General features: G+C 35.7%; 3 protein-coding genes across 8 annotated transcripts in view; 2 read left to right on the top strand and 1 right to left on the bottom strand.

The window, feature by feature from the left end:
* The window catches only part of LOC129785976 (early growth response protein 1), a 30,282-nt gene extending 12,758 nt beyond the window's left edge, over positions 1-17,524 (bottom strand). Inside the window, exons 1-4 of one of the 4 annotated variants that reach the window (XM_055820698.1) lie at positions 16,732-17,524; positions 16,264-16,603; positions 14,990-15,196; positions 14,548-14,667 (exon numbers count right to left, since the gene is read on the bottom strand). In XM_055820698.1, the coding sequence (XP_055676673.1) occupies positions 14,548-14,667; positions 14,990-15,196; positions 16,264-16,378 (442 nt within the window). In that variant the 5' untranslated portion in view covers positions 16,379-16,603; positions 16,732-17,524. Of the gene's footprint in view, positions 1-396; positions 490-14,547; positions 14,668-14,989; positions 15,197-16,263 lie in introns of those variants that run through there. The other 3 variants (XM_055820700.1, XM_055820699.1, XM_055820701.1) reach the window with 3 other exon arrangements.
* The window catches only part of LOC129786110 (replication factor C subunit 4), a 635,780-nt gene that overhangs the window by 69,777 nt on the left and 546,228 nt on the right, over positions 1-19,775 (top strand). The gene's annotated exons all lie outside the window — the stretch shown is intronic.
* Positions 1-19,775, top strand: part of LOC129785980 (extended synaptotagmin-2) — a 633,447-nt gene that overhangs the window by 67,444 nt on the left and 546,228 nt on the right. The gene's annotated exons all lie outside the window — the stretch shown is intronic.

The following is a 19,775-nucleotide window of genomic DNA, read 5'->3' as shown; positions in this document are numbered from 1 at the left end:
TTGATCAACTATTGATCAACTATGCGGACCTATATTGACTCAATATTGATCTCAATAATTGATCAATGATTGACAAAATTTGTTTACTGGGGTATTATTGTTGGGAATGTATTAAAAAGAAATCCTGCTAAGAGACGCCCACTCCTTCATTGCCATTTGAGGAAATCATTATTAGCACACAGCGGAAAATAAAATAAATTAATTTACAACAACATTTTCTCTTATTGGTGATTTTTGCCGAAATCTTTTCTTGTATATGTGTGTGCCATTTTTGGGGGACCACCAATCACTCGAGGAGGGCTCTTTCTCTATGAGGCACCCAGAAATTTTAATAGGATTTTGAAACAATTTTTTTTATTCATGTAAATTATATCACCAACAACAGATGATATATACCTGGATTGTGAGATGAGCCAAGAATGAGCACCAAAACACTTGTACACTGCACACGCAGGAACACTTGAGTGTCTTCAAGTGTTGTGAACTCTCTTTATTTTGTATATAAACTTCACCCACGCAATATTTCACTCGTGTGCCTATTAGCAGAATATTATTTGTGAGATTTTTTTTTCGCTATAGCCACGGAAGAGGTTGAACCCACGAGATGAGACACAAGAAATCACGAGTCACAGTAGCGACGGCGCTAGTGGACGCGTCTCAATAGTCACCCACGCTATTGACACTGGTGTCTTTGGGAGTTCACTCCTTTTTGCAAAAAAATGTGTCCAGAATTTCAGAAATGGAGAGGAGATTCCTTTCCACCCACGCTTGAACCTTTTTGGTTATTCACTCTCTTATACACTGATAACTGTGCACGCGAATTAAATCACTCAATTCCCTTTGGCCAGGTGGCCTGGAGAATCTCTTCTTCGGTGGATTAATTCCTATACAGCACTGAATTGTGTTGTAGCGGTGGTAATCGATTGAACCGACTCGCAGTGATGTTGCGTCCGAAGCAATAGTCCGAACACTACTGAGTCGCGAGCCGACGGTACAATTGGTTTTATGAATGAACTGTCGGAGAGCTCTCCATGAATGCACTGTGGGGGGAATCGCTCGAGCGAAGCCGGAGAACGCGCCTCAGCCACCGGCAACAGGAGATGGGCGAGCACCAATGGAGCGCGCAAGCTGGTGGGGATAACCACTGAGCCACTGAGTACTCACGCTCCGGCAATCCCCACCACATCTCAGGCACGGGGTGGGAAGCCCATTGTGGCGATGGGGAGCCGACGGAGTTACAATACAGCGTCCCATTGACATGGTACAGTGCACGCATCAGCTATGCCTGCGCCTCAGGGCTCGTCGAGCCTTTTCGCGCGAAAAACCAGGAAGACTCATCCCTATACATGAGAGAATCTCTCTACCCCGGCATCTATTTATGACCTCCAAAAGCGGGGAGCGAAAGCATCATCTTCTCCTTTACCAGCTTTACTCCTCCAATTCGCGCGCAGCATCCAATGACGTCACATCTCTTGGCACGCGCCTTTTTACATTTTTCATCAACTATATCATTACCATGTTGTATTACTATTCCCTGGGGTGGTCGGTTGAGGAATATAGTATTCTGGTTTTTTGTTGTTGTTTTTACCCCATAAATTGGGAAAAATTTAATCAATCTTCATCTACAATTCATGAGACGCCAAAAGATGCAAAAGTATTGATTTTCTTTCATAAATCATATTTTTACGAATAATTTTTAAACCAATATTTTTTTTCAATGGCAATTACTATGATTAACTCGATTTTTTGTAAAACCTAATTATTTTATTTTTTCTGTATTATAAAAAATCTTTCAAGGTTTTAGTCATTTTAGTAAAAAATCCCTAAAATAAATTATTTTATTAGGCAGTTTTTCTCTAACATTTCCGAAATTACAGGAGAGGAGAATCCTAGGTAGCGAGTGATCCTGGATAACATTCTATATTGATCAGAGAAATCCCAAAACTATGAATATTAAAAAATTAAATTGACAACAGTATTGCTTCAATTGATTTTCTCTATTTAACTCAAAATATCCTTTTCCCTTTACAAGAACGAAATGTGTCTTAAATTATATATTTTTGAATGTATTCTGTAAATCTTTTTTAGAGAATATCAAAAGCAAAAGTGTTTCTACTAAATCTGACTTTAATTAAATCTTAAAGATTATTCTTTTTTATTTCTTATATTGTGAAAATAAAAACATCCTTACCAACAACAAAATCTGAATTTTGAGCATTTTTTAAGAATTGGAAGCATATGAAATTTATGGAATTATCAGTGACCCCCAAGGCATAGGAAAAGGTTATAGGTTGAAATAAAATTTACTGGGGTGAAAAGCAATGAAAAAAAATCAAATTAAGAGATGGTTTTCCTCATCCTCTAATTTGTGTACACTGTACACACATCAGCAGGAGGAATTCTTTTTTGTTGTGTCATTACTCAAAATCTCGCAGTATTTACGATGTCACGGTGGCACAAATAGAATGTTTCTGCCTAAAATTAGATGAGAACAGCTCATCTCACTAAAGTCAGGATCTTTTCATTTGAATGTTGTTGGTTGATGTTAATGTATCAGTCACATTATTGAGTTGTCCCATATTTAATCAAAACTTCCTCTTAGTGCATTTACATGCTTTTCCACTGAGAGGAAAATTTAGATTAATGCGTAACAGCCTAATACGATATATACTAACTTTATTTCTTTCCCGGTTTCTGAAATGATCTTTTTGCGCCATACTCTTCCTTTTACAATGAGACATCATCCCAAAGAGGGGAACATCTCGTCCAAAAAGCACAACAGCGCTTACGACGTGGCAATTCTACGTACGAGTAATAAAACTTTGGGTATTTTCACTCAAAAATAGCAAACGACGAATGGTAATATAATGTTTTACGTATCATGCCACGAAAAAAAAGGAAGATTTTGGGGGGGTGTTGTTACGAGAAAGTATGGGAGCCAAAGGAGAGAAAAAAATCTGACGTACTTCTAGCGCTAAAGTAAACATTTGAGAAGTATTATTTCTACACCAGCGTACAAGAAAAATTGCCATGATTTATCTCTGAAGAATTTTCAAATGATTAACGTCACTTGGCATCTATTTTGGGGCACTCATTTCATTTACATTGAAGATGCAACCTGTCAAGCGCAACCTGCCCGGAATGTGACATAAATGCTACCAATTGGATCGCACAATATCTCATAAATTATGTTGCTGCTGCATCTTCATCATTTGATACAACTCAAATTTAGCGCTATGTTCTACTCAGGAATTATGGCACGGAAATTCCACTTCACATAGCACGAGACATCAACATTTATTTCTTTTTTTCACTTAAGCTTAAGCTACCAACCATGCCTTTCCTATTAATACAGAGAAGAAAATATTCTTACACTCATGCGAAAAATATTAAATAATTTGAGCTATTTTGATTATTCTAAAAGGATTGTTTAATTTTTTTTTTCAAGTAAAATTGTTACGAGGTTTGTCTTCTCAATTCTTGATACCTTCGCAGTACCCAAGAACTTTATATACGAAAATTCTTTCTGAGAGTTTTTTTTATCAATAAAATTAAAGAAGTTTTTATACTTTTGTAATGGAACGGCGCGTGTGAGAAAATTAGTATCGTGTTTCGTCTTTTTGGAGGAATTTCCCCAGAATGCCGTCGACATAATTTCACTCATCGCATACAACCAAAATAATGAACTCTCGTAGCTATTTTGGTCCATTTCGTGTCTTTCGTACGTACGTTGGAGCAATTTCCATTGAGCGATATACAATGAAATAATATTCATTTAAATAGAAACAACTTTAGTATACTCTCATATATTGATCAGCTGTTCTTTCGCGTAACTCATCCCAAGCCTTTTCATCACACTTTAAACAAGTCGCTCTGTCTATTTTAATAACCATTTACAGTGATGCGAAGACTCAGTGACGAAGATGTTTGGTATAATTGAAAAATTTAAGGTTCTCACAATATGTTTCCATGTAAGTCATATTCTTCCTTAAATCGTTAAGGATGATCTTTTATAAATTACCAATTTTACAGCTCTTCAAACATTAGTATTTGTTGACACACTTAGTTGCTAAAGTACCAATTTTGTTTTGAAAATAAGTAATAATATAATCATTTTAAAAATAATATTTAGTTTTATATATAGGAGATCTGCTGAAAGATGAGTAATTCCATCGTGTTTGAGTAACATTATTAAACAAATAATATATCGTAAACATGTTGGTGAACAAACACTATATAACTACCTATTATTAGAAATCAGAGTGTACCTGTAGTACGTACCTACCCCACTGACCTAGCCATATAGTGGTGCAATGGATAATTTCCTTGTTAAATGAGTAATTTTATTTTTTTCCCTCAATACGAGTTGATTCTGTTTTTGGTACACGTTTACAATTGGTGGTTAATTGTGATTTCCACCTCATCCAAACACTACAATAACTCACAGACGTGATGATGAATCAAGTAAAAATAGGCATTGACCCATGCTAAAAATAATCACACGTTTACTATTTGCCTTTACGGTTGCCTAAGATCATTTGTGCCATGTAGCGGCTCAGGGAAAATGCCAATTTTCCACACAAGAAGAATCATAATTATTTTTGAGTCAGTTTTCCCTCGCAATTTGCGTGAACACTTTGTGTTTATTTAAAATTCACATTTCTTCAACAGATGGTGGAGCAAGAATCGTATAAAATGACGTAGATTTTCCTCTTCTGCCCATTTTCAGTTCACATTGTTTCCTCGTATAGTGCCATCTTCAGAAAAAGAGATAACCACGAGCTTTTTTTTCTATGGCATTCCTCCCCAAAAAAACAGTGGGTGGATGATGTGTACAGTACACGTGATCTTCATGATGTTGATGCGGGAATTACTTTATTTTCGTGATCGAAAAATTCACGTCAACTATTTACGCATGGAATGCTATGAGAGATGAATAAGACATGCCAGTCGAGCTATTTTTCTGCATCTAAAAAAGGATATACCGGAACTTCACGAGTAGGTACAACATGTACTTTTGGGGTGTTGTCTCGAGGGGATGAGAATATATGACGCAAATGCGACCATGAATGGCTCAGAGTTGTTTTAGAACAACATATAGACATATATAGCTTTTTCCAGCCGCGTAAAATCTCCCCAGCTTCCTGAATATGCGAAAGGAGGAAGAAGATATTCCAGCAAAATGAGCATCTATCCCTTTCGTGCGACATTCACCTTCATAGCCAAAAAGTTTTCACACAGCTTATTGATTTTTCACGGTAGACTTTCATTCCCAGTCCGGGGAAATTTCATACATTGAATTTAATAATAGATTACTACCAAGCTTTCCTCGTCGTTGAAACCATCCCTTCCCTCCTGCCTCTGATGTTTCAGCTCTTTGAGTAAAAGTCCGGGCAACAAAATCATCCACCCTCTTCATACCAATAAAAATGTTGTTGAACCAAAAGTCCCATATACATATCCATTGTTGCTCTGTTCTTCCTCAACGATGTACGTTAGGCTGAGTGCGTGAAATCCCCTCGCTCCGGGCACTGCGTGTGCTTGCCGGCATGAAATTACGTAATTTCATTGAAGAGAATACCAGAACATAAAAGAGGGAAGGAAGATTGACGCATTGGGGAAGGGCAGTGACATGCGCCATGGCTTCAAGGACACTCCACGACCCTTGGACTACCCCTTACTACGCCCAAAAAATCAATGACAAAACCACGGAGGGGTGATTCATTCATAAATTCATCTTTGGAAGCATGAATGGCAGGGGAAGAAAATAAATGTACATATAGTAGCTGCGGGTACCACCAGCACGGGGGCAGAGGGGTGCCCCTATATTGGGAAACCATAGCGACAAACATTGCAATTGCGTATCATGAAAAAGAAGGATGGAGTCTCTCAAAGTTTGTAGCATCAAAATGTGTCGCGGGGAGTATGTAGCAATTTGAGAAGTTTCAATTGAAAAGATCAACACGGCAAAAGGGCACGTTTAAATTTTCAACTACGCCTCAGGATTACATATCCTTAAACAAATTCATTGGTGTAAATGTTATACGTTACATTTTATGTATCATTAAGTTAATTCATCTTGTTTGTAAATTCAACCCCGGATCATCCGGATACTGAAATATTTATAAAGTTCAGAGTATGCAAATGTCAATTCAATGAAATGTTGCCATTTTCCAGGATACGCCCTCACACAGGAACCCCCACATTTGCACATAGGCTCTGTATACATTTCATTTTGCAAATAATCTCTTTAATTTGTGGTATAGCTTCGGCATTTAAGGATCATATTTAAACGATGAAATTACTTTTAACACGTTTCATTTATCTTCATTATATTGACATAGGTATGGCGTCCTTTCTCCCAATACATAATGTTTTACAAAACAAAGAGAAATTTGCAAGAAAAAATTTAAAATAAATATACGAGTAACGATAATGACTAGACAATATAATTGTGTCAATAAATTCAAATTAAAGACAATTTTTGCATAAGGCATGCTGTCGTGCAACTTTTCTTTAAATTCCTTTAACGTTACCACTGCTGACAATCCTAATGGATTACTTTAGTATCGGTTTTCTTAATGCAAAGTGCAATAGCTATCAGCAAAATTCTTTCACTTGACAGAACAAGGTCACTTTTTCTCCGTGAAACAGGTAGGTAAAATTTTCTTGATTTACTATGCATAAAATATTTCCATAATACTGTCGCGGTAAATGTATATAAAATACATTTTTTTATTGAAACACCATGATTGATCAATTGTGCACAGAATTCTCAATAAAAGCATTAAGTTGTAAAATAAAATGATTAATTCGCATTTTACAGCTTTGTTTTATTGAGCTACTTTCAGCAGCAAAATCATTTAGCGGGTCACCGCGAATGAAAAATTGCTGTATAGAGGTGTAAGAGAGTATATTGTGGAATATAAACACAAAAAAAAACAAGAAGATCGAGCATCTACTGTTTGTTTTCATTAAAAGTCACCCCCGCGTGCGGAAATGTGTGAATGAATTGACACCTTTGGCAAATTGGTGACGCGTGTGCATGTTATCTTTTCCCACACGACCAAGTGGGTCTTTTATAATTGAGCTGATGAACTGTTTGGGTTCCCACACCCTCGTACTCTAGCATGAGCCCACTTGAGCATGCTGCTGGGCACGCGTAAAAATTGGCATTAACCGCAATACGTGGGCCCATCCGAGCCGTCATCGACCCGCGGCACTATGGCACTGTAAATTACATTATGATCTCTACTGATCTTCCCACGATGAGGAGGTGGACATTTGTCGTGAGGTCGCAACAATGTGTCAGATTGAGGCGCGTGAGCTGACACGATCGGCATGAATAGATTTTACTTTCATTGCACCCAAAATGATCTCATAACAGAGATGCCTTATTTAATGCAGAAAGTGCCGAATGATCATAGCAAATCTGCTTGATGTTATAGCATAATACGATCTCAACTGTGTGCGACTGAGAATGACTGGGTCAGCTGCAATTGGGTGATAGAGGTGACAGAGATCACAATTGTTTGAGAAGCACGATCACGAGTATTAAATGTGAGCTCTGAGGCAATGGGGATCGCGAGCCAAAGAGACAGTAGCAATTAAGTGAGCAGGGAACCATTTTTCCTCGCATGTACTCAGCGCCACTGACTATTTTTAGCATCAGTGGGCCCCCGCGATCGCGATCTTCCTCATCAATAGGCCCACGATTTTCGATCGACTAATTTTAGTCACTGATCCAATATTAGAAAAGTAAGAGTCTTGTTGATGAACATTTTTCTCTGTTTATCTCTCTAATTTTAAATACTGAAGAAGAATATGCTCGTAAGACGTTATTGCGATCATCCACGAAGATCAGCAACACACATATACTGGATGGTTAATGTATTTATGAATATGTATGTGGCGTTTTTCAGAGAAAGATGCTATATTTAGGTATTTTGACCAACAACGGGATCGCCAACGTTATTACACAATCTCTACCGATGGTCAGTGATCATTTGTGACGTTGGAACCGGAGCACATGATCCTTTTTTATATCCCCCCAAAACGTATTGTTGACGATGATGCTACTGGTGGTATTTTTGGATTGTGACGATTTTTCCGTGGTTGAGAAAAAAAGGCAAGCAAGAGGGAAACTTTGGAAAAGACACAACGAGTGAGTTATCGCATAGGATTGTGAGTGATTATTGGCAAGAAAAGCGTAATTTGCGATCATACCATAAACTGCATGTTCCGCGTTGAAATCCAATATTGTGAGTTTGACAAACAAATAAATTATTCTTTTATGCTAATCAATATAAATGTTCACATTAAGTATCGATTACGATAAGAAAAAAAACTGAAAGACCTATTAGAGGGTATTTGCATATCTGAATCGGTGTGTTTTAACCTTCTAAAGCAAACACTGCGATCTAGTAGAAAAGCGTCAATATTTCAGCATACAAAATTCTCTGTTATCTATGGAGGCATTTTAAATTTGTGTACAAGTTTTCTAATACTTCTAACACGTCTCATCTAACCTTTCACTCATAGTTGGTATCCAATGACTGTAGCTCAAGAAATAGGTATGTTATTTCTTACAGATACCTTTGAGGGATATACCAAATCAACAGGTTGCTCAATATTCTATGAGGCTATCACGGTTAATTTCTCAATTGACATTTATGGCTTTCCTTTTGAGTTTGTCTCCTTGTCACTCTATTCGCATCCTTTTTTTCATGCTCCTTTTACACTCTGCCAATCTGACCAAAAGAGAGTCTCCTCATCAAAGCAATATTTATATTATGTCTGCAATCAGTACAAAATAGTAAAAGGAGAGACAGAATCCAATGAAGCTCCGACAAAAAGTTCATGTTCTTGTTGGTCTCGCTGTGAGGGATTCATGTATAATTTTACATAAATGGACATAGCGCGTGGCCAGTACATAATTTATACACCACAACACGGAGAATGGAACGCCAACGCATTATTATATGGTCAAAACGACGTCACACACATGTTCCTTTAGTTTAGATTTGTGTACATTGTGCGCTTTTTGATCACAAAATTCATGAAAGATTTGCGAATTGTGATTAGATGAAAGGGAGACCACGACACTTTCTATATAAAGGGAAATAAAGTATGTAGGTAGCTAAGAAAACAGACAGACCGGCAAAATAGTTCTGTAAACCTTCGTTTAGACTAAAATATATTAGAATTTTTTATACCTACATAGAAAATTCTATATATTATTTATTTTTGTTTTCTTGATGCGACAAAGACAAAACGATAGCCTCACAGATTCCTGCATGAATAATTAGTTAACTTCCTTTATGATTCTCTTGCATGATAAATATTTAGCATGTAACTCGTCATTTTTTAACTATCATGGATTTCCTTATGAAGGTATCTCACGATATTGGAGATTCTTAGTTTAAAGTGATTTTTAATATTCTAAAAATTATGGTGTCTCTTTGATTGAAATCACAATAATTAATTGAAATTAGTTAATCCAATTTATAATAAAACTAATTAATATCTTGAGTAAAAGAATTTAAAATAAGCGTCATAGGTATTTTCCTAAAATTCATTGTTATAATTGAAATTCGTTATACCCCCATATATGGATTAGAGACAATAAAATTTTTCAATAAACTTCCAGTCGTTTCAATAAATAGAAGAGTAATTAAAATGACAATTCACCATTGATAGGATATAGTTTTACATGTTTATTGGTCCATTCTGTACCTCCTGCTGTATAAGATCTAATTTATGAATGACCAAATCAACTTGGTCAGTCGTCAATCAAGCGCGTTTCGCCAATATCGTGGGCGCATTCTTGTACACAACAATAAGTTCATGTTTTTCCCTGATCACCTTCTATACACCACACCATAGTCTCTCTATGGCACCTATATATCCGTCACATGTACCAAGTTGACAAATAACAACACACGATCGCGACTGAAAGCTCTCGAGCACAGAACGGATGTTGCAAAATTTGAATAAATTTAATTTGCTTTATTGTCTTATGTGGATGAACTTTTTCGGTAAGGCGCACGTTGGGGGAGCGTCGGCAAGAGAATGAAGCATACGATGGCAGATAAATCTTGCAGAGGAAGTGTCTCTTTTTTCGATGGAGAGGCCCGCGAGACGCTAATCTTAATGCCTTCGTGCGGCTGCCATTGAGAATTTTTTTTTGGTATACCGATTTCATATTTTGATTGGCACGATTTTGTCGGGTTTCTTTCCAGTTCAAGTGTAAAGATTTATTTAACACCCGAATATTTAGCTCTTTGCGACGGTCTTCGATGGTCCATAATGAAGACAAGATCGGAGAGAGTATTAAAGTCATGTTTGGAGTTTATTTCGTGATGTGTCTCATGTTTAAAATATTTCTCTGAGCCGAACCTCTTGATTGACAGTGACTCGTGGCAAAAACTTCATATATACGTGCATTTTCTTTAAAGCCCTTCAAAATGCCTTCACGCAAAATCAACCACCCACAATTCTTTCAAGGATACTCTATATAAATCAATCCAGATGGTTTAAAAATTGTGGCGAGTGTCAATTTAATACGGTATTTAAGAAAACCATTTGAAATCTCATATAATTTCCTTAGAGTCATTAAAATTTACATAACCATCTATATAATATTGAAGTAATTTGCATAAATTTCAATTCAACACCGTTCATTCATAAGAACGAGAGTGGCTCTATGAAAGTGGATTTTGATTTCACAAGAGACGTGAAAAAGAACATCAATACGAGAAGACCTTAAGAGTGCAACACTTCATATCAATAAATTTATGTGTTGCATGATAAGTGATTGAAAATTGGTCAAAAAGGGCCAATCACACCTATGTAGGAATCTCCAAACCATCCCACTGCATTTCATTCAGACAGTCTGCAGTGTTGTATGGAAGTTCCATATGGCTCGGTTGAGAGATACATTCATGAATGAATTTATGCAACTCTCGTGGATGTGAAGAAAAAAAAACGGAGCAAATGGCGTGTAGGTTGAGATATTTTCTTTGTGGTTCCAATTCATAGTAAAGCTAAGAAGAGAAGAAATACATGCAGCGAGTTCATTCATAAACTTTATACACAATTTCTAACGTAACTCTATAATAAACATATACATTAAGTGCGCCTACGCTTGTCCGCCAAATAGTGAAGCCAGTCCCTTCTCTTTTGCCACACTTTGAGCAGCATCTACCAAACAGATTGTAGCAAAGACGAAGAATCACCGTGCAACGCCAATAGAAAAAGAAAAGAATAGCATTGGGAAAGGGGCGAGGAGAAAGATGAATGGTTGATGAAGAGAGGTGAGACGGAGTGACACACTCATTCACTCTGATCGCGCATATATGAAGCGATCAATGAACGATCGATTGATAAGCCAAAGCACACACATGAATTGGCTACTGTTCTACGTGGTTGGTGTGAGAGACTGCGATGGTAATCGACGATCATCATTAGCGTCAACTTTCATTCATCAAAATGAAATGATCAAATAGCTAGTTGACTGCAAAAGACGATCGTCCGCACATTTTTTTTCACTTGAGATTAACTTCTAGTGAGCAAATAACATTAAACATTTTAGATCAAATTATTCTGATTAATAAAATAGTAATGTGCTACCGAAACATGCTAAAAGGAGTTCCTTCCTATGTAGTTATTTTACATCCATCGTAAATTCAGTCAATTACTTGTGATATATCACATACGTAATATAGTAACTTCATCGTGCATTCTCACCAAATAATCTAATTTTTAAAATCTCTTTCAAATTTTTCTTTCTAAAACAGGTGGTTTATTCGTAATTATTTTTTTGTTTTTCTTTGGAAGATCTATCATAAGCACATAACATTGCACTTTTATATAAATACCTACATGTACGTACGCAACATTAGTTAATTTATCACATGATATTACTTATACTCGTTTTTCATAGTCATATTATGATAAATTGTAAGTGTTTTCTGAAATACTTCACTGGATGTTCTTCACGCACTCTTCTTACCAAAGAAGAGGATAGATAATTCTCACCATAATCGGTAAGATAATAATTTATTTTAATCTCATCTTCTATCAATGACAATATTTCGAAGTAAAACCAACTTCTGCGAATATGTGTGAAATTTAATGCTATTTATGATGGATTGCTAAAGGAGGAGTTGTAAATTTGCTTCTCTTGCAAATGAAGATGTTTGCTGTACAGTTTCCCTGGGTGCAACTGTGTTACGTGAGACCATTGGTGGTCACAGAAAGTGTTGGAGAATTTTAGAATATCATATGCGGGGACAACTCCATCCTGACCCGTGTGGTTCTCTTTGGTCTTTACGTCTTAACAAGAAAGAAGCATTTGCACTCTTGGCGCGAGTGTCTTATGCGATCGAGTGAGTTTGAAAACGGGAAGATGGGTAAGAAGTGGTGGACTAATTGTGGCTGTCGTATTACGAAAACAGATTTCGAACTGTTGGGAACAGTCTCGGTGACTTATTTATCGCACTCCGGATGGCAGCAATTAATCCATAAGTGAGATAATTTATCATCTCACTGGAACTGCTCTCTAAACTTTTCCTCCTTTTACAAAGTACATCCACCAGGCAGCCCGAACACTGAATAACCCACAACGCGACGTCCATTCAAAGTACCTCATTCTGCATTTCGCATTAAAATAATGCGTGTGGTGAGCTCGCAAATAAAAGGACTTCTCCAGAGAGACTATGAAGCATCGTCTTGAAAACTTATTATATCGAGTTTATAAACACGAAATGGATACTAAGCATTGGCGATTAATCAAAATGAGGGAGAGAGAGGGATAAAAAGACTTGAAGCGCCACTTCGATAAATCTTGGCGCTTTTTGTGGTGCCGTTTTACGTAGACATTTGATCCTTTTGCCATATAGTACCAATATTCAAATATGATTTTTGAAGCTATAATTTTGAGAATATTTAATTTATTTATTATCCTTAATCAAAACGTAAGGGAAAGTGGATCAATTCGGATCTATTAGTGTCTGTTTTGATCCTCTTTTAAATAAAACCTATAAGATTTTAAACGTGGGAATAATTAGGGCTTTAAAAGAACTTTAATGTGAACTTTTAGAGGTCCAAATTGGGCAAAGTTCTTCTGTATAAATTTTAAAAAGAAAAATTTTCATATCGTTCGTGCTCTTTAATACTTCATTTAAAGAGAATTTTAATACCAAACTATTTTGAATTTTGTTTCCCTAAAATTATAACGAATCACGAAGTTATTTTTAAAAAGATTTTAATTTATTTATTTGCTTGATTTCACCTGCAATTCTCAATTAGTTTATTATATTACCCTGTTTTGGGTCAAGGCGTATAAGTAGTTCTTAAATAACATTGCTATTCAAAGAAAAAATATATACATACTCTTAATATATGTTTATACACCAACTTTATATGTATACGGGAAAGTGAAGTAAGTTGAAAAGGTCAGATAAATAACGAAGCAAAACAATAAATTTATCTTTCGTATTTTTACTTCCATTAAACCTCCTGTATTTACATATAAAACTTTATGTTTGTATGTATGTTAGTAAAAAGAGGAGCGAAAATTAGCAAAAGAAGCTAATTGCCACGATCAAGAAGTTATTTTTGACGAATGTGTCGTACTGTAAATTTTCCTTCGCATCAACTATTTCGAAAGGAAAAAAGAAGTAAATAATAAATCATCAGTGAGAATTCAGGTGACAAAATAGTGTGTGTTATAATAATATTCTTGAAATAGTCACCCATCCCATTTAATAGCAATCCCAGTGCCAACAAAATGAAGACGAACTGGTGTTTTTATTTCTGCCAAAGTGACAAATTTTCACTCATTCTGAAAGGATTACGCAATTTTTTTTTCTTCTTCGAACTATACATTCAAAAAATCTCTTTTCACCACTCCGTGGATACGTGACAGTATTCACTGCCCAGCCTCGTGTCTGGCAAACTGAATGCAAGATGATCTTTTAATGGGATTAACTTGTCCCCCCAATCGATGAGTGAGCAAAGTGTGATGGAGGAAAATAGAATGTTTTTTTTTTCATGTTGGTCGCTTAAGAATGTGGACCAGTAAACAAAGCACAGCAGGAAATTAGCCAATGTGACTGAGAAATTTTCTAATTTTCGAGAGAATATTCGAAAATTGCCCACAGGAGGATGCTCTCTGTGCAAATGAGGAACGAAAGACATAGCACATAATAATGTCGTAAAGATAGCGAGGGTAAATGAGGTGAAGATTCTAGTCAATTGAGCCCAGGAATAATGACCGTGATAAATTTAGGTAAACATTATGCATAATTAACTTATAAAAGTTTTAGCTCCTTCTAACAAACGTAAATGTTTTTTCTTTAAAGTGCCTTCAAGAAAAAAGAAAAAAGCAAAAAGAGCAAATTCCACGAAAGGTAAATAAATTGAAAATCTATGCAGACATCATGACATAGTTTATCTATGGTTGAAACCAAATGGTATATCTTCAACCCTGAATATGAATCAGGCTTATTCATGATTTTACTGTAAGAGAGTTCAAGAACTGACCTGATCCATTCCCGCCAAACCATAGTGCAACTAAATCCTCACTTGGCGATGTGTGGTGATAGTTGCCATAGAGATAGGGACTCGGATAATCAAGCAGGACGCGTCTGGACGGAGATTCCGCTAATATGGGGGAAAGACAAGAAAAGACATGGCATGAGAATTCGAATGCACACCACTACTGACTGCGTGGATTAAGTAAAATAGCAGGAAATGAGTATATGCGCGAGATTCTGGCAGTCTCGGGTTCAATTAATTAATTAGATCATGATGAACATGTGAAATTGGTAGGGCCCCCCATTTTATACATGCTATATAGTTCCTTGTCTCTTCATGGTATAATTGCACTAATTGACAAGCATCCGGACTTCCCTTCCATCAACTTAACTTGCTCATTGCGTATATAATGTTGTATATTGACATTGTCCAGGAAGATTTGACTTACCTTGTACCTGGCTTGAGTATTCGGCGGCCTTTTGCAAATTAACTCGAGGCCGTGCTTTTGAAGTGTTACTGGTGGTATTGGTAGTTCCTGTACTGACACCTGTAGGTGGTGTTGAATCAAGGAGGAGTTGCTGAACTTGTAGGATATCCACGTATTCATCAAGACCCGCTCCTGATGGGCCTGTTGTATTGCCGAGACAAGAAGTGTCTGCAAAAAGAAATATAAAAGGTGGGAATTAGTGAAAAGAGTGTGAGCAAAAATGCCGTCGGTGGGAATCAAAATCTTCGTTTCTTTGTAAAAATATCTTTATCTTTAACACTTAATTTCTTTGATACTAAATGTGATTTTTTAATTAATAGTATTAATTTTTTTCTGGATGCAATATATTTATAAAATTTCTTTAATAAATCTGAATTTGATACTCGCCGAAATAAAGTAAAAGTCTTGAATTGTGCAACTGAAATTCTTCTAAAAATCTTAGAATTTCTGAACTTAAACTTTTTTTGAAAAATATTTTGAAAATGGATAGGGCTTTGAAAAATCAAACTAATACAAATTAAAATACACAATTCTTCTATTTTTACGGTTTTCAGAATTTTGAATCACTTAAAAGTTAAGGCACAAAATTAAGAAGTAGATAACTCCACCTTTGAATTGTTTTGAAAAATATTTGAGTTTAATTTTAGAAACATAAGACTAAAACAGGCGTCGGTGCTATAAATAAAATGATTAATTGGAAAATGTATTTTATAAGATACATAACTAACGGTTTATTTATAATTTGTAAATGATTTTCTCTCGAAATAAACAAATTTAAGTATTTTCTGAAGGCTTTTTTTATAATATTTGTAAGCTTCCACAGGTAAAAGATCTAAAACAGAAGAGTTTTGAAATAAATCGAATAAGTCGATATAATTTCAATTCTGATTTTTTTTGATTTTCTGAAAAACGTAAAATTTGTCTTATTTAGAGCAATCCATTATAAAGAGTTTTTCTTTATTATTCATAGGCAGTTAGGTTTTATTTATTAGTTAAATTTTCTTTGAGCATTTTGTATCTGGAGAACTTAAAAGGAACAAGCTACTTTTTGTTTCAAACTAATAATTTAAAATCTCAATGGGAAATACGATTTTTATGCATGTATTGATTAATTTTCTGCCAGTTTTCCCATTATCAATTAATTCATTAGACATGAAGAATTTTAGCATTACTTTGGGTTTTTTAAATGAATTTATATTTCGTAATTTTTCTTTTATGATTTTCTTTATACTTACCGCTTGAAGGATATGTCGTGTAGCTATTATTAATATTCGGCACAAGATTGTTACTATTTCCAGTTGATCCACTACTTCCGTATGGTCGGTCACTTTCACGACGCATCGCTAACATTGTCAATAGTTGAAGCCTTCAGTTTGAGGCAAATAAAAGAGGAGATCTCCATCACTTGGAAAACATCACATAAGCATAAAATATTCTACAACACTATACACCAAGTTTGGTAATTATCCTGCACACACGACACTATAACGTCACGAAATGTCGAATGCACGGGAGAGACTGCCAATAAGGTGTCTCTCATAGACAATGTATATTGAGGGAAAATCTAAAGAGAGTCTGAAAAAAAAATGGGTGAGACTTGTGGAGGGCGTTTTGGGAAAATTTAATTAATTTTCCTCATTAATGCTGCCATCGGGATACACATTTATGAATTTTCTTAATTTTGTGTGACCTTTAAACACTACCTCCAGCTTAGGGGTTTCACATTTCCACTTGTTGCTCTTTTCCCCGTGAGCCAACACAAGTTTTCACTAATCAATGCGGCGCTTCACACAACACTGATACTGTGAATGTTTAACGATGATCCTTCGCCGCGAGGATTTCTGGGATATATACACTGAATTTGTCGTTTTTTTTGGTGATTTTATGCGCGAAAGAAGACGAAAGTATAATGTCTTCAGAAGCTTAGTGGCGCGAAAAGTGAAAAATCAATTTAGTGCTCCTTCCGTGAACAGGACACAATTAAATTCCCTATTTACTTGTGTCGTCTAACTATAGAAAATCTTAAATTGTTCTTATCTCCTAAATTTAATTTAAGAGAAAATCGATGTAATGTTAATTTTCACATTTAACGAATCGTCAACCGTCGACGTTCATTCACAAAATTGAAACGCTTAGACACTCATTTGAATAGAGAATAACACTGAATGCACCACTAATTATTTGCACCGGTGCTAATCACAGTTTTAGGAGCAAAATGTTGATGAAAATTGTGGAAAATTTATAATTTTCCTTCGAGCGCGACACAACCAAAAGCTTGCGTCCCGTTTGAGCGCGTTCGGAGCGACGCTGTTAATTCCGCCACAACGGTGTTGCCATTGAATTGGGAATTCGCACGAGTCGGGGAATTATTGAAAAGCACACACGACTGAGACGGTGATTTCTTGAAAACTGTAACTCTCCTCCACCACCACAATGTCGGGGCGTCGGAATACGATCGAAAAGCGTTTGTTTGATCATCTCTCGCCGGAGCACGAGCGCCGAGTCTGTATCTCAAATTCTCAACTCTCTTTCTCCTGCGTCTCGCTGAGAGTTAAGCGATACTGGGGACCACTTGGGGCCCCATGGTGACGTACCTCTGTGACGTCACGCAAAGCCGCGTGGGCTCCCATGTAGAGTCCAACCTCTTTTCTATATTTGTCCCGTGTTTCATTGCTCGAAGGCGGGTTGTTTTTTCGCTCAAGACACTCGGCTTTAGCTGCTTCATGAAAAAGAAGAGATCACACATCACGAACGAGAAGACACTCACACACCGACAGACTCAATAGTTTAAAAAAGGATGTAATTCATTTTTCTATTTGTTTAGGCAAAACGCGATAATTCATTAAGCAAGTAATGATGAATTTAACCATTTAAAAAAAAAGCTTTCAGCTCAGCAACTGGAGCAGTACGAGGAGTAGTACATATAATTAAAGAAACATTAAGATCATTTTATGCAAAAATATCGACTTCATCCTTTCTTTCTCAATAATTAATTTTTTTGTTAATTGGCATTGAATTTGAAGTTTAATTCCAATTTTTAGAATATTAAAAAGTTACAACAAATTTTCTTTTATAGTTAGCCAATTTCCCTGCTAGGGCGAGAAATATGAACAAAGCATTTTTGCATGGGATGCGCAGGCTGGGGAAAATCTGCGCGTTGAATCTTATGGACAACAACGAAAATCTTGTCCCGCTCTTCAAGTTCGTCTTACTTGTTGCGCGTGATTTTTTCGCACGGCTCCAGGATCAATCTCGTCTCTCTCCTGATATATACCTACTATATAATGGAGTTGAGTTTGAGCATTCAAGCTTCCAGTGAAATATAATACCTAAACTTCCACCCACGCTCTGTTTCCTCACTCATCAAGCAGATTATATGAGGAAATCTGTTTTCTAGCATCAACAAATTGTATCTCTTTGTTTGCTGTTTTTTTCTTCTATTCTACTCCTTAATTCATCAATTTATGATTGAGAAAAGCTAAGGTAAATCGCCTACTCTCTGCTATGTATATATAATTTTTTTTCTGTATTGTCCGGATGAGGAAGAAGTGGAAACCACAAATATATTATTGGTAATTAGAATAGACATTGATTTTGGTATCAAAAAAAAATTAAACGAGAGGAACTGACATGGTGAGCCTGTTAAAATGTGGATTATTGTGAAATACATTTTTAATAATAAATATTACACGTATAGAGACGCATTAACCACCCACTAAATTAAAGAATATATGGAATGAATAATGTATATATGAATGGTTATTATGGAAAAAAAGAGCAATATGTTGTTTTTACCTTCTTACACGATGTGGCTCTCACAGTGGTGGTGAATAAAGTTTTCATATAAGGAAAAAAGAACACCCACGTGCCACTCTATTGAGACTCTGTCCACCAATCCGACACTTTCTTGTATTTTACTTTATGAATGGAAAATGAGTACAACATATGAATGAATTGCGGTGTACTGTTCATTGAGATTTCATTATATGTACATAATGTTGTTTAAAGCATGACGAGATTTCATATTCTTTGTATTCAAAATTATTACCCAATTTTGATGGTTTCGATCAAAACACCTATTATTTTATTTACTAAATAAAATTTATAACTGATTTTTTTTAATAATACGCATTCCAATTGGTTGTGCAACTTGAAAATTTTGGCATAAAAGTATAAAAGAAGGTACAAAATATAGTTACACAATTTATGTAAAAAAAAATTACATGAATTTTCACAAAAATGTAATTTAAAACTTAACGGATTTTTTATGGTTTCAAATCTAAAAAGGAAAATTTGCACAATAAACATCCTAACGTTAACATAAAATCCTTTTAAGCGATTTGCAAAGGATTTTCTGATATATTCACATCTTACAGAAAATCCTAGCTCTATTTTATGTGTATCAACTTCTGCTAATAAATTAAACAACTACTTTTAGTACAAATGTTGCATATTTTATCTACTCTAGACGCGTGGTGGAGAGGGTATCACTGACTTTGGATTTCTTTTTGTATGCATTTAAGTTGTATCAGGATCTCTTCCATTCATCCCATTGAGCACTCTAAGCATTTGTTCTTCTCACCAAAATGATGTTATCTTGGTTTTCCATGGATTCAGGTACAAGATTTTACGTTGTTCCTTCACCATTTAACTTGAATTTTGCCACTGTACATAAAAATCACAAGAGAATATCTCAAAAAGTCACGACTAAATGGTTATTATTTCTCTGTCTCCGTTTTTTTCTCCT

This window comes from Lutzomyia longipalpis, chromosome 1 (genome assembly GCF_024334085.1).
Source record: "Lutzomyia longipalpis isolate SR_M1_2022 chromosome 1, ASM2433408v1".
NCBI lineage: Eukaryota > Metazoa > Arthropoda > Insecta > Diptera > Psychodidae > Lutzomyia > Lutzomyia longipalpis.
Note: the sequence above shows the minus strand (reverse complement) of the source record. Positions and strands in the feature narration are given on the sequence as shown.